This window comes from Nelusetta ayraudi, unplaced genomic scaffold, assembly GCF_046127955.1.
Source record: "Nelusetta ayraudi isolate G7.1 ecotype Tasmania unplaced genomic scaffold, CSIRO-AGI_Nayr_v1 ptg000096l, whole genome shotgun sequence".
In the NCBI taxonomy this organism is placed as follows: domain Eukaryota; kingdom Metazoa; phylum Chordata; class Actinopteri; order Tetraodontiformes; family Monacanthidae; genus Nelusetta; species Nelusetta ayraudi.
Genome location: NW_027466146.1, coordinates 421,706 through 435,469, shown reverse-complemented (window position 1 = coordinate 435,469; position 13,764 = coordinate 421,706). Strand labels below are relative to the sequence as shown.

The window sequence follows — 13,764 nt, the reverse complement described above, 5'->3', positions numbered from 1 at the left end:
GCTGTTTGTCAATCAAAACAGAGAAAGAATTAAAAAAAAAAAAAAAAAACGCGTCTGTAATCTGGGTGGAGTGATGAAAGGCTGACAGCTCGCTGTGTTTGCTGCTGCTGCGTGATGTACAGTAAAAAGGAGGCAGGAGAGTTTTCATACAGGTACTCAGGTACACGGTATCTGTTCCACGCAATCAAAGGTCCGTGTCTCACTAGCTATTTTTAGATGAGTCTGGGCCGTTGAATTATAGATCGACTACGCATGCTAATATACCTGAATAAATCATGACAATTGTGTTTGGTGCCCAAAACACGAGCATCAACTTTCCTTTTTTTTTTTTTTTGAACAGCGCAGAGCCTCGCCCCAAACAGCAGCAGCAGCAGTCTGAAACTCTGCGCTCTTACACATTTTGGCTTCTCCCTGTGTGTGTTTGTGATAGGGACCGCCTGAGGATGGAGCTGCTGGAGGTGTAAAGGAAGCGGGCCCAGTCCGGCCAGTCAAGCACCGTGTCTGAAAGGCTGGCCCACCCCTCTGGCCACAGTCGAGAAAAAAACAAAACAAACACACACGCGACAAGAGTGTTCATAATGACAGCAGATGTGATTGTAGCTGGACCGTTGGACTCTGACTGTAACTGTGAATACCCCCCACCCCCCTCCTCTTATTTCCTCCTTCTCCTCCTCCTCCTCCTCCTCTTCCTCCGCCTCCTCCTCTTCCATCTGCCATCACTTCCTGTCATCGTCAAAAAGAAAAAGAACTTCTCACCTTTGAGTCCTGTGATGTTTAAGCCTTTCATGCTTCTTTGTGGTTGTGTGGGGAGGGTGCACAATGAGGTCAGTACAAGGGATCAAAGAAAAGAAAGAAAAGACGCACACTGACTGGAAAACTGACTTGAATGAGAGAAGATAGGCTGGGAGAGGGCCGAGAGATATTGTTTTGGGGTCAGAGGGAGAAATATATATATATGATTGAAACTGCACTATAAAAAGAGTGTTTGTACTGACTGGACAAACAAAAGATGTGTCAAGGAAATGTTATTGTTGGCTTTGTGATATTTTTTACTTTTTTAGCAACCAGTACTTCAGCACTGCCTTGAATTTTACTTTTTTCCGTTACTTGTTTTTTTCGATTCTATTTACTCTTCTATAGTCACTGTAAGTCCAGATGCAATCAAAACATTGTTTATTTAGATCTGTATAAATGTTGGTGATCACTTTGCAGTTCAGCTACACGCAAGAGACTATAAACAATGCACTAATGAAGACAGCTATGTTTAAAAAAAAAGAAAAGAAAAGAAAAGAAAAACGACAAAAAAAATCACACTGCCACACAGTTAAGGTATTGACTGCTCCGTTGAGATCAATACACTACACTGCCCTGCAAACTGAACAGAGAGAAGCCTGTCACGCTAACGTTGCCTTACTCAGCTCTGTCTATGTGTTTCTATGACCTGTCTGTCTGTCACTTTGCTTTTTCCAGCTATACTGCTCTCCTGAGAGGAAAAAAAAGAAAAGAAATAATAACACGCCAGTGCATCACTATTTGTCCGTTTCTGTGAAAAGAAGAAGAAGAAGAAGAAGAAAAAAAAGATTTTCTCGTGCTGCTTTTCTGTACACTTGGAGATGTTTAAGCTGTAATTGTATCAGATATATTGTTACTGGCAACATACACACACACACACACACACACACACACACACACACAAAGAAGAAACAAATGTTCAAATCAAAATTGAAACCAATTGAATCCCGAGACACTGGCAGAGTGAGATGTTGTGCTAGCTAGAGAGCCAAAACGGGGAGAATCTACGCGCTCCTCTGACTTTTCTTGTGTTTCTACAAACATACAGTCACTACATGAATCCTATTAAGCTGCATCTTTGTCAAGCTGCTAATAGCTAAGAACGGTGCTATACCATCCAAAGTGAAATTGGAGGTTGATCTCCTACCAGCAGTGTATGCACTTGTGTCGAATGTTACAAATTTATTTTGGTTTGAGGTAAACGGAATCTGGACTTACGGTGTTATGATCACTTAAGAAAAAAAAAAAAAAAAAAAAAAAAAGAACTTTTATGAGATAATCTGATCATAAAGCACTGTTGTATCATCCTTTCTACACTTCTGAATCTTTACAGAATAAACGGAACAAGGCGGAAGCATGGTGCATTCACTTGGGGGGAGGGGGGTTGGAAAAAACGGCCATAAATATTGGAACAAGATTGTATTAAATGTTGGAACATGATGCACTTGGTAAAGCAAATAGCCGACTGTTTTGTCATTATTACCATTAATACTCTTAGGTCTTGATTCGAGCCATTGGAAGACGCATCAATGAGAGAAATTTGCTGTTTTCTCGCTCTCGTTGAGACTTTAATGGCCACAATGATCGGCCAATCTTTCTGGATGATGGCTTACGCTACTAGATACACAACTTTTTGTTCCCTTCTCTTTTCTTTTTCTTTTTCGCAACCCCCGAGTGAATGCATGACACTTCTGTAGAATACTCACCAAGCAGTCGTGTCTCGTTATTTTCTCCACACCTTGCACCGTTCGCAGCCAATTTATTCAGCGTGACAGGGAGGCGACAGGCAACACACAACGGCATCAGGCACATGCCCACAGCGCCCCCTGCTGGTAAGGCTGTGACATTACAGATTTGGTGACAAGAGCTGCGTTTTATACGTACACGGATTCTCTCTCTCTCTCTCTCTCTCTCTCTCTCTCTCTCTCTCTCTCTCTCTCTCTCTCTCTCTCTCCAACCCACCCCCCCCCCCCCCCCCCAAGGTTGCACAGCAGGCTGCATGCAGGCAGGGTTGACCCGCTTGATTAGTCTGCAAGGTGCTCGGTGAAGAATTTAACTTTTGTTCATTTATTTATATATTTGTTTTTGTATGTGCTCGCGCAGATGGTGACCAGAGCTCCTTCTTCTTCGTTGAGGAATGTGTGCAGCGGGAGAAGGACGCCGAGGGCCTGCCAGAGAAAAGAAGTGCAGCTTTAGGAAGGAACAGTACCGAGCAGGAATGTGAGAGGTTGTAATGAGAGCTAGTCGCCCCGCAGTTTGTTTTCAGGCCGAACGTGATACATTCTTGGCGAAACCTTTATTTTCAAAGGGGTTGGGTTTATTTAAGAAAGCTGGCATGAAGTGCAGCAAGGCGGATTTTATTTTTTATTTTTTTGTATTACATTTTGGTTCTGAAAAAATGTGGAGATCGGGACAGATCTGAGTTGTGCGACGACGAGGCGAGGCCAGTGAGAAAGACACGACGGCAGCGCATCTTTCTCCGATCATAATCGGACTAAGGCAATAATTCGAATTTCTCTAGTGCCATGTAAACGCACTGTGTGAGGGGCAGGTGAAGCCTCGGACTGATGCTTCTGCAGGGGGTCAAACTCAAACACACAGTGAGGCCAAAACGTGGACAAAGTCGCGGGCCAAGGTTGAGATTTATTTGACAAAAATCTTCCTCCAGATGAAACGGTTAACCTTTTCATATGGACCCAAAACCAGTTTGTCTTCAACAAGCGACGCGTAATGCTATACAATAAATAACTTGCACGCATGCAAAATGGAATTTCAAATTAAAAGCAAAAACGCATTGAAATAAATCAAATGTATGTTTTGTTTTTTTTTTCATTTGCAGACCTCTTGTCAGTAACCTTTTTCCAATAATACATTAAAAATAAAATAGCAACAATAAACCAATTAAGTAATATCCCTCAATTAACGTTCGACCATTCAAGCACCTGCCTTCATGCCTTGGAGTAGCAAGAAAAAGTGCATCAAGAAAACGTTACTGATAGTCTGTTTAAGAAAATAGTCTGCCAAAATACCAGCAGAGCATTCTGGGATTTGTAGCAGTACATGTGCTGTATAATAGCGGCAGGCCAGCTTGAGTAGTCATTTCATATTTTCTCGTGTTTGACACCTATGTGCGAGAAGGTTCCCAACTTCCGACAACCACAGTCAGCTCCAAAACAAACCACAGACACAACGGTTTTGTTTTTTAACATGTAGGATTTTTTTTTTTATTATTTGTTTTTCCAACCTACAATGACCAATAAACTCAAAAATAAGAACATGATCAAAGGCTATGACAAAAGGTAAAACAGGAGTAGGATGTTGACTTTACAGCTACTTACAGTGTTCCTATCGCAAGAGTAGAATAAAATGACTTGATAATTCACATTAATGTCCTCAAATCTTTACACAATTTAAAAAAAAAAAAAAAAAAAATGAATAGCCTAAATTGTAACAGATTGGTGATTCTTTTTTTTGGCAAAGTTGAATTCCCTCACATACCCTGCTGGGAAGTACACACTTTCAATTAAAACGACTTTAAATACATGTTCATATCATTATCTTCAAGTAACAGACAAGGGAGTCTCTTAACAAAAAAAAAAAAAAAGAAAAAAAAAATCTTTCCTCATGGAATAATTGTTAAATTAAGTTAAAATCAGATGCAGACGGGGCGATGCAGAGATTGAGAGGATGCTCGCGACTCAAAAGAGGATAAAGATGACTGGTTTCACATTTACACTGAAAACAAGTCCCTGATGGCAGCTGTAAAACAAAAATATTCACATTCTGCTTGTGTAAGTAAATATTGACATGGTTGCAGTATTCTCCTCTCTGGCCTGCGCAGACATCCTCTTCCATGCTCGACAGTTCAACACAGTCCAGTTTAAAATATTCACCCCAGCAGACCTGCTTCCATGGCCCAATAACTTCTTCCACGCACGCACGCTCACACGCACACACACACACACACATTCACCTCGCTCAGAAGCTCATCAATTTCCTAGAAAGGCGCATGGGTGTAAGTTAAGGAAATTCTTTGATTTAACTTTGTCTATCAAAATATAGAATTCATTAATAATACATGGGAGGGCTAAAATACAGAGCAAGTGGACATAAGTAAATGTTACAAAGCATTATTTTTTTTTTGTCTTGTTTTGTTTTTGCTGAATACAGTGGCTACAGGAGCACAGAGTTCAAAGTTCAGGCATTGTCAGGGCTTTGTCTGCAATACGGCAGAGACAAAAAAAAAGAAAAAGGGGGGGGGGGGTGATGGGGGGCGGGCGGGGCAAGGGTCTTCTGGTTTTTAGGACTTATGCCTCAAATACTCAGTGGTGGGTGTAGTTCAGCCTGGTCTCAGATCACATGTTCTTGACTCCCCACTTAACATGCTGCCGCCGCTGCCGCTGCTTCTTTTCACTGTTCAAAACAGCCTGAAACTCACCATCAGGTCATTGAGCAAAATTCAGTTAAGCTTTTAAAAATAAAGTATCCAATAATAAAAACGGGGAGGTGCCGCTTAAAACCACAAACTGGGGATTTAAAATTCATAGTCATCCTCCGCCATGTCGATGGCCCAGGCAAACTTCTCGCGCTGGGTTTTGTTGTAGATCTTCTCCACGGGGATGCCCCACTTCTTGCACCTGGGAGACAAAGAAAGAGGAAAGAGCAAAGATTCGATAATTAGTTCCTCTGGAGCCTTCGCATGGCGCTGGAAAGATGACGGTGCTGGACGGAGAAGGTTTTCGCACCACGCCACGGAGATGCGCGGGTCCAGATAGTTGAGCTTGGAGGTGCCGAGGGCAATCTGCTTGTTCTCCTCGCGGTCAGTGGCCTGCACCTCCAGCTTCATCAGCTGCTCCTCCACCCGCTGAACCGCCTTCTTCTTGCTCTCCACGGCCCTGCGTGGAGGGAACAGGCGGCGCTCGAGGTCAAAGGAAGGTCAAAGGGTGGCGAAAAACATCCGTAACGCTGCACCAAACCTCTCTGGGAAAACTCACTTTTTGGATTTTTCGTCTTTCCGTACTTTGGCGTCGGCCTTGGCACTCTTCAGCTCTCGCTTGGCATCAACAAGCTGATCCCTTTTAGCATCAATCTGAGGAGGGCGAGTACAGTGGAATGCTCAATACAATCCCCAATGACACGCTGATCACTTTCACCAAACTTTGGCGAGACAATAGCTGCGTTTCCATCACCCCTGGCATTGTGCAAAACCTAAATATGGCAACAAAAAAACTAGTGTTTTCAGAAGTGTGTCTGCTGGACGCTGCAGTTCCCCAAGCAGAAGTGGGATTTTAGTTCTTCAACAACCAAGGACACTCAACGAGACGGGTTAACCAACGTCATTTTCCTTCTTTGTTATTCTTCAATCATCCCTCGCTTCTCTCACCTTGGTCTGCAGGTTCTGCATGGACTTCTCAAATGTCTTCGGTGGTGCCCTCTGGTGGTTACACAGGATGGCCACAGCCCTGTTGGCCCTGTTGTAGGACAGGATCTTGGCAGGAATGTTCTCGTCCGCTGAAGAGGAAGGAGTCGCGAGTCAGTCGCTGAATGATTCATTAGGAGCCGTGCGAGTGATGCAGCGGATCTCTCGGGGAGACCGACCTGATGTGAGCTGCTTCAGCTGCTGCTGCAGGGTGATGGAGGCGTTGTAGGTACGGAACACTTTGGCCGTCAGTCCGTCCATCAGCTCCTGAAGGTGCTTGTTTAGAACCGAGGTCTGGGGGAGGGAACCAAAGCGCAGTCATGTGACAGGTCGGCCGAGACGCGTCGAGCGAATGAGGTTTTGGCCAGCCGGGCCTTTCTTACGTTGAGGCGGTCAAACAGGTCGTCGTCCGGCTCCTTGTTCTCCATGAACAGCTGCAGGTTCTTGAAGACCTGTGGGAGGCGGAGACGCGCGTGAATACAGACGCAGTGTGGGCGCGACGTAGAATTTAGCAAAGCAGCTCCTCGCCACGGCTCTTACCCTCTTCTCCACGGGGACTTTGTTGTAGTAGCGGATGGAGTCTTTACCCAGGAAGTCAAACTCCACCACGTACTCCTGCCCGTCCTTCTCCGGGTACAGCTTGATGTGCTCGACTCGGAGCGAGCAGCAGCCCACCGTGTCGGCCGTCTCGCCCTCCTCCTTCTCGTTTCCCGCTCTCAGGGCCAGCTGGAAGAGCAGCGTTGTCAAAGTTCAGCCGTCCGGCCCTTCACACGCTCGCACAGTTACCGCCTTTTGTCGCACAACTTGCCTTGTCAATGAAGTAGAGCGCCACGGCCCTTTGTCTGATCCGCATCTCCTTGGACTTCCAGTCCTCGCGGTACTGGGTTCTGATGCGGTCCACGCACTTCTTTAGCCGCCGAGCCGTCTCATACTTCTGCCAATCCTTCTCTCCCTTGAAGCAGAAAGACAAGTGTGCTCAAAATTCTATTTATTCTATTCTATTCCATTTATTTTAGCACAATAAAAAAAGTTAAAGTGCACTCGTTGAACGTTAAAAGGGAAATATGTCGAGTTAAAGTCAGTTAATGTGCATCTGGAGGGGTCTACCTTGATCCTGGAGCTGGGGTTCAGCATGATGTATTTGATGGAGCCCTGGATGTTCTCGGTCCATGACACCAGCCAGGTCACCTTGTTGTCGTGACGGACCTCCTTCCACCTGGTACCTGGTGGAGGCTCGGGGTGCTTGGAGTCCCTGTGAGAAACAAACATACAAAAACCTAAAACTCTGCACCTTCTGCAACAGCTACTTGCGGAGGGGGGGAGGGGCCGCCGCGACTCACTTGCTGCAGTTGATGATGATGTCTTTAGGCCTGATGCGGCGTTTGAGCATGCCCATCTTGGGGTGGTCTCCACGGCCACGGAACAGACCCGGGGGCTCGATGCGGAAGTTGGCGATGCGTTCGCGGTGGTTGTCCATGATGCAGAAGCCGTACTCCTGCAGCATGCGCTCGTTCTCCTCCTTAATTTTCTGCAGACGGAGACGGATCAGTGTGAAAAATTGTACCTCGCCAATAGCTTATGCAGGGGCCGGGGCCTCAGCGGGGGCACGGCCCTTCCGGGGAATCCCAATCCTAAAGCGTTCCCAGGCCAGCCAGGACACACTAGATTAGATTAGATTGAACTTTATTGATCCCAAATTGGGAAACTACACTGTTGCAGTAGTCAAAAAAAACAATACAAAAAGTGAAAATAAATTAAAAATAAACTATACAGTAGTTACAGTTTACAGTTAAAGAGACTAGTTGCGTTTCCTGGACAGTTTTTCGCAAAATAAAAGCAGTATTTCTAAAATATCGACAAAGTAAAATTGCAATTTGCCGGTGTTTCCATTGAATGGTGTGAAGCGCATAAGCCGTAATTCTCGTAAAATCTCATCCCGCAAGACGGCACTTTGAGGAGGATGGAGGTACAAAACTTCTTGTATAAATCTGCATTTCAATGTCGTTTGCTGTCACGAATGGTTTTATTTTTCTCTTTGATTACTTGTAGAAAGAATTCCTCTCTCTAATATCTCCTCCACCGTTCAAACATAATGCGGCATTTTCACCTGAAGTGAACTGGTCACGCTATTCACGCCATTCAATGGAAACACCTACAAAATTGCAATTGTACTTTGTTGAAATTTATGAAATATTAATTTCATTACGCGGAAAAACTGTAAAGGGAACACAGCTAATGTTGGCAGTGATCCGCTCAGTCCAAGAGCTGGCCCAACATCCCACAGCCAGAACCCAGGCTATATTGTTCCGTCTCGATGAGGTTCTACAATGGACCAGCGGCTGCTCTCCTGCACCCTGGGCCAGACTTCACCAGGGAGGCTCGTTAAAATTGTTCCATTATTACTTTAGCCGCTCGCTTTCATAATGCAGTCTACGAAGCACGGGGAGCTGAAGGGAACTAACCAGTTTCTGCTCCTTAGACATGGCTTTCCTTGCTTCTGATTGTGCCTTGAAATATTCACTCATCTCAGCAAAGTCACACTTCTTCAGGTCTGTGAGTTTAGATTTTTCCTCAGAGGTCATTTCCTGCAACAAACAAAAAAAAAAAAAAAAAAAAAAAAAAGACAAAGAAAAATAAGCCACGCTCCAAATGACCGACATCTTCTCAACAACTCTGCTCAGGAGGAACAGGACAATAACATTTGGGGTTTGGGTCTGAAACAGCTGATGCACCTTTCTCCAGTCTTTGAAGAAGTTCTTGCGGAAGATGTCCTTGGTGGTGTACTCGTGCTCCAGCATCTTGGCAAAGAATGTGGCCACCTCTTCAGCTTCGGGGCTGAGCTTCATGTGCTTACCTGGAAGTGTTGAGGTTGAACATTTTGTCAGTTGTCAGGACGCACCAGCGCACAGCTGCCCGACAACCCCACCATGTGTCCGCGTGTGCGGCGTTCACAGCCGTCCTACCGTCGTAGTAAAACTTGACGTTGCTGGGCAGAGGCTCGTAGGGAGGCGCAAACACCGGCCCTTTGTGTTCCAGAAACTTCCACTTGACGCCGTCTGTGTATCTCTCTTCTTCCCACCTTGAAACCCAACCAGATAAGCCATGTAATAAGCAGTTTGATTTTAGCAGTGCAATGGAACACAACGCACTACATCCATGCTCTTCCCAGGGAGATATGAAGAGTTGCCAGGAAAGGCTCACCATTTCCACTTCTCCTCTGGCTCCTTCTTTGCTTTCTTTTTTCCGTCAGCAACGACTCCTTTTTTGTTTTTTGAGGGTTTTATATCCTGCAAAGACAGGGAAGGGAGTTTTATTTTTTTATTCATTTTTAAAGTTTAAACCCAGAACTGGACTCTATTCCGCCACACTTACCGGCCCTGGTTTTCTCTTCTTGGCTTTCTTGTCATTCTCAATTTTTATTTTCTTGGGCTTGAATTCAGCGCTGGAAAAAAAAACAGCATCAGGCATTAGTTGATAAAGCTGATCAGTTAACCACCAGCCACTCGACACAGCCCGAGTTCATTGGACACTTACTCATTGTCATCATCACGTTCTCTTTTTAGCGACTTCTCGAGTTTAGGAGAGTAATAATTATCTTCTTCGGGCTCAGACTTCAGGTGTAAAGGACTGCGGAGGGGAGAAAAAAACCCTGAAATGACTGCATCTTTAATGAAAGCGCTGGAAGACAAAGACGACAGCTCAGATGTAACTGGCCTCACCTTGCAAAGCCATTTTCTTTTTCCTTCTTGAATTCACCATCAAAGGACCTCATCTGGAAGTTGACAAAAACAAAATATGTTTTGCCTTTGCCCAATGAGAAGACTTCATGAAAAAGAAGTCGTACAATTCACGGTCACTTAAAAAAAACAACAACACCAAATTATTTATCTCAGTGAGTCTTTTTCTTTTGATTACCTTCTCCTCCTTCCTCTTCTCCTTGTGCTTGTCCTTGTGTTTGTCTGTGCTGCCATCTTTGTGCTTCATCTTTTCCCTCTCCTTGTCTCTGTGTTTTTTGTCAGAGGAGTCCCTGTGAAGTTTTACAACGCACAGGTCAATTAAACTCAGGTAAACTGAACTTCAACTCTTCAAAAGGACGGCGGGAGAGGAAAACCGAAAACAGAGGAAGATGAATTGTCTGTGTTGCGCACAAATCAGACACTGACTTGCATTAACGTGCATCCACATAAACAGAGGGCCTACCCATTGCCGTGCTTTGATTTCTCCCGCTCCTTATCTTTCTTGTGGTCCTTGTGTTTGTGCTCCTTCTCCTTGTATTTGTCTTTATGCTTGTGGGAGTCTGAAAGAGAGAACGGGGTACACTTGATTCCACGGTGAAGACCTACAGCGGGGTGACCATGCGCTGGGATGTGAGGAACAGCTACAGTGCCAGGGCAAAATCAAAACTGATAAAGGCCAAGTCAACACTGAAGTGACAAAGGCAAACAATGTACACTCCCACAAGTGAGTCAAGAGAGTCGAACCAACCTACAAGTCGAATAAGAAGCGCTAAAATCCACCCACGTTGCTCTCTTACGCAAAGCAGGAATCATATTTCCAAAAGTCAGGTTCCAAGCATACAGCATGTTCCAAATGTCATGCGACACCCAGACTGAATGTATACACAATCACACAGCACCTCCTGCTGCCCGTATAAGCCTCACCGTTTTTAAACAATATGAAAGAAAGATATCCGACAGGCTGAAACACGCTACTGGACTAAATAGGCTGCGACTCTGCCTTTGACATCTACAACACAGCGCAGATAATAAAACTGGGCGACGCGCACTGAGCCCTAACAGCCCGACGATATTCAGGGCAGGTCAACAGTAGTGCTGGCAGACAAATTGCCGTTTAAAAAAGTTGTCACCATTTCCTTTTATTGTGTGAGACGAACACAGCTTAGACATTTAAACAAGTGAACCGCGAGTGCGCGATCGGTGAGTGATTTGCAACAGCCAGAAGAGCTTGAGGTGTCCTATGAAACCACCTGACTCATTTCAACAGGACAAGATTTAAAGAGAACCACCGTGATATACTATGGCTTTCCACGTGCCTTCTGTACTCAAAAATAAACACGTCAGGCAGACCTTGGGTTAGCGCTACAATTTACAATCAACATTTACAGCGGAATTTATGCTTACAGACCCAATTCCACATCCAAGATGAAATAGATATTTCTGGTGGTTCACAATGTTTGCAAACATTGTGTTGCACTCGGTTTCAGACCAGTTCAAGGTTTAGTGTTTTACAATAGCAATCACCAAGTCCATTATGTGGATTAAAAACATCCAGATGTGACACCCGGGCCGTTTATGTCAACATTATCACACTTATCAGTCGTGACTCAAGACATTTGAGGGCTGGTACTGACTGAAGATTGCATTGGTTCTATACTGCGAGTACCGAAGAACAACACAAAAACGAGTGTGACATTTGACATTGGAACTGTTGGTAAAACTTGGGTTAACTAGAAAATAATTCTGCAGCCGTCTACAAGAGAAGAGAGGAGCGGGCAGTGTGTTACATGACTGGCATCAACATTTAGCATCCTGTTTGCTTTGTTAAACATCCTAAATAATTGCCAATAAGTGGGCGCGCATGTGTCCAATTATGATGCCTAAATTAGTAACTTGTTTGATCACCAATGTCAATGGTTTATCAAAAGAATGGATTTGTTGACTAATGTCACGTAATTCAACTTTAACTTCTCCTTCTACTGCAGTGTGCAGGGAAAAGGCAATATTTTATAGTTCCATTTCTAAGAGTTGTATGTTCTTGTTTGTAAATGAGACATAAACGAGACGCCTTCCTCTTGCTGCGGTCCTGACAGAGCACCATGTCCTCGCATTTCTCCTCCACCGAGCTCTCGCTACTTCACAGCCTGAGTACAGCTTGCACTACAGTCAGGCCTCTACACACCGAAAAAGAAAATGGCGCAGAGACTAAGTCCACAACCCCCAAACCCTCACTTTCAGATGAGAATTCCGCCACTAAAAGCCGAACAACAAGCCTATCCGCCGCGGCAAACTGATAAAACACCCCGAGTTGTGCGCGAATAGCCACTCCAAACGGGAAAATACTTTGCGGAAAAGGTTTTAATAGCCCTCCCTTTTGAACAATAGGCGCTGGTGAGTGAGACAGAGGACTTAGTCTCTGGACGCCATTTCTGTCCTTTTGCTTGGTACCAGCGTAGTGCTGCCTTCACAGCGCTGGAAACAGACATGTACGCCGGCGGGGGGATCGTTTTTAAGTTGTCGGCTTAGTGTCGAAACTTACCGTTGTAGCGGGAGCCGCCGTCAACCTGAAAATCAAAAAGAAATTGACGTTAAAAATTCGCAGCCGCTAGCCAACTAGCCGGCTAACTAACTTTGAACTTGCTGAATGGCACAGCGACGCTTAGCCACTTAGCACGCAGTTTAGCATGCTGCTAGGCTGCCGCTGTGGCTCAGCGTACTGAGCCGAGCCACAGCGGCTACCGCCGGCTAGCCATGGCTAACTCGTTAGCGCCTCTCTTCGCCGCATCTTGCGTTCAGACGTGCGCGTAGCCGCACACGGCGGACAGCTGACGCAGGTCGGCACAACGTTCTCATGACTTTGCAAATTAAGAACGCGGCGAAAACTGTCAAGACGCCATTGGCGACAAGGGAGCGTTCTTCTAAACACACTCGGCTAGCGTGTGTGGCTAAGCAGCCACCATCCACGTTAGCTGAGTTACCCTGCCAAAGCAGGCGAATTAAATGGCAGCAAGAAAACTGTTACCGTTAACCCCGACACTGTCACTGTAAAGTACATTTTAACGTCACCTGGTTCTCGCTGTGGGAATGGTCCCCACTCATCTCCTTGGCGTCGCTTGGCAATAAAAACGTTTTAAAAACTGGAAACGTGTGTTTCCACACACCGGCGAGAAGATGCAGACAGAATGAAGAAAAGACACAATTGTGTAAGAGGCAAGTCCCAGTTGTGACCCAATGCGCAGGCGCCTTAGTTTAAACAGCAAAGAGCAGCGTGGCTCCTCCCAAAGCTCCGCCTCCTTCCGAAAACGTGTTGCTTCGCTTCGGTCCTGCTGCGAGTGTCCCCACTGAGTCTGCATGGGTTCCCTCCGGTTACTCACACGTAGTCTAAAGGCATACATACGCCAGAGGGGAATCTGAACTGTTCAAGTGGACAAGTAGGGTGGGAGACAAACTCAGAAACATTTGATAAATGCACCCAATATAATAATGCGGTGCCACATCCCATGTGCTTGTGTGTGTTTGCCTGAAAATGAAAAAAACAAAACAGAAATTGCTCCTTGTGCATATCTGACAAAAGTCAGAGAAGGTTGGAGTTTCCTTTAGTTATTGATTCCAGAAGCTGCAATTCAAAAGATGTTTTTTTTTTATTATTTAAAAATGTATATATTACAATGTATTGCAACTAAAGAACGAGATTAAAAAAAAAAAAAAAAAAACCCGCTATAATCAATAAATAAACACATATTGTTTAGTTACTGATTGTAAAGTTTAAACCGCAACAATATTCAGTGACTCAGTCAACAGATTAAATTTGAGTAC

The 13,764-nt window shown here is 44.9% G+C and overlaps 2 protein-coding genes across 11 annotated transcripts in view; one reads left to right on the top strand and one right to left on the bottom strand.

Annotated features, from left to right (window-relative positions):
- zhx3a (zinc fingers and homeoboxes 3a) overlaps positions 1 to 1,665 on the top strand; it is a 54,931-nt gene extending 53,266 nt beyond the window's left edge. For 9 of the 10 annotated variants that reach the window (XM_076047845.1, XM_076047849.1, XM_076047847.1 and 6 more), the window contains one exon: positions 341 to 1,665. In XM_076047845.1, the coding sequence (XP_075903960.1) occupies positions 341 to 464 (124 nt within the window). In that variant the 3' untranslated portion in view covers positions 465 to 1,665. The remainder of the gene's footprint in view (positions 1 to 340) is intronic. The other variant, XM_076047852.1, reaches the window with a different exon arrangement.
- Positions 1,666 to 4,381: 2,716 nt separating this feature from the next.
- On the bottom strand, positions 4,382 to 13,171 carry top1a (DNA topoisomerase Ia). The gene is made up of 21 exons (XM_076047854.1): positions 13,015 to 13,171; positions 12,488 to 12,512; positions 10,412 to 10,508; positions 10,127 to 10,238; positions 9,931 to 9,983; positions 9,746 to 9,838; positions 9,584 to 9,653; positions 9,413 to 9,498; positions 9,175 to 9,290; positions 8,944 to 9,065; positions 8,674 to 8,796; positions 7,552 to 7,739; positions 7,319 to 7,463; positions 7,020 to 7,163; positions 6,752 to 6,937; positions 6,595 to 6,663; positions 6,391 to 6,505; positions 6,176 to 6,303; positions 5,787 to 5,881; positions 5,538 to 5,687; positions 4,382 to 5,429 (listed from the first exon to the last, which is right to left on the bottom strand). The coding sequence occupies exons 1-21, from the start codon at positions 13,045 to 13,047 to the stop codon at positions 5,327 to 5,329; spliced, it is 2,253 nt and encodes a 750-aa protein (XP_075903969.1). The 5' UTR covers positions 13,048 to 13,171; the 3' UTR covers positions 4,382 to 5,326.
- Between the last annotated feature and the right edge of the window lie 593 nt (positions 13,172 to 13,764).

Coding starts and splice junctions, on each gene's coding strand:
- top1a (XM_076047854.1), bottom strand. CDS start 13,047: ATGAGTGGGGACCATTCCCACAGCGAGAACCAG. Junction 6,304..6,390: donor GCTGAAGCAGCTCACATCAG/GTCGGTCTCCCC, acceptor CTTCCTCTTCAG/CGGACGAGAACATTCCTGCC. Junction 5,430..5,537: donor CCGCGCATCTCCGTGGCGTG/GTGCGAAAACCT, acceptor TTTGTCTCCCAG/GTGCAAGAAGTGGGGCATCC.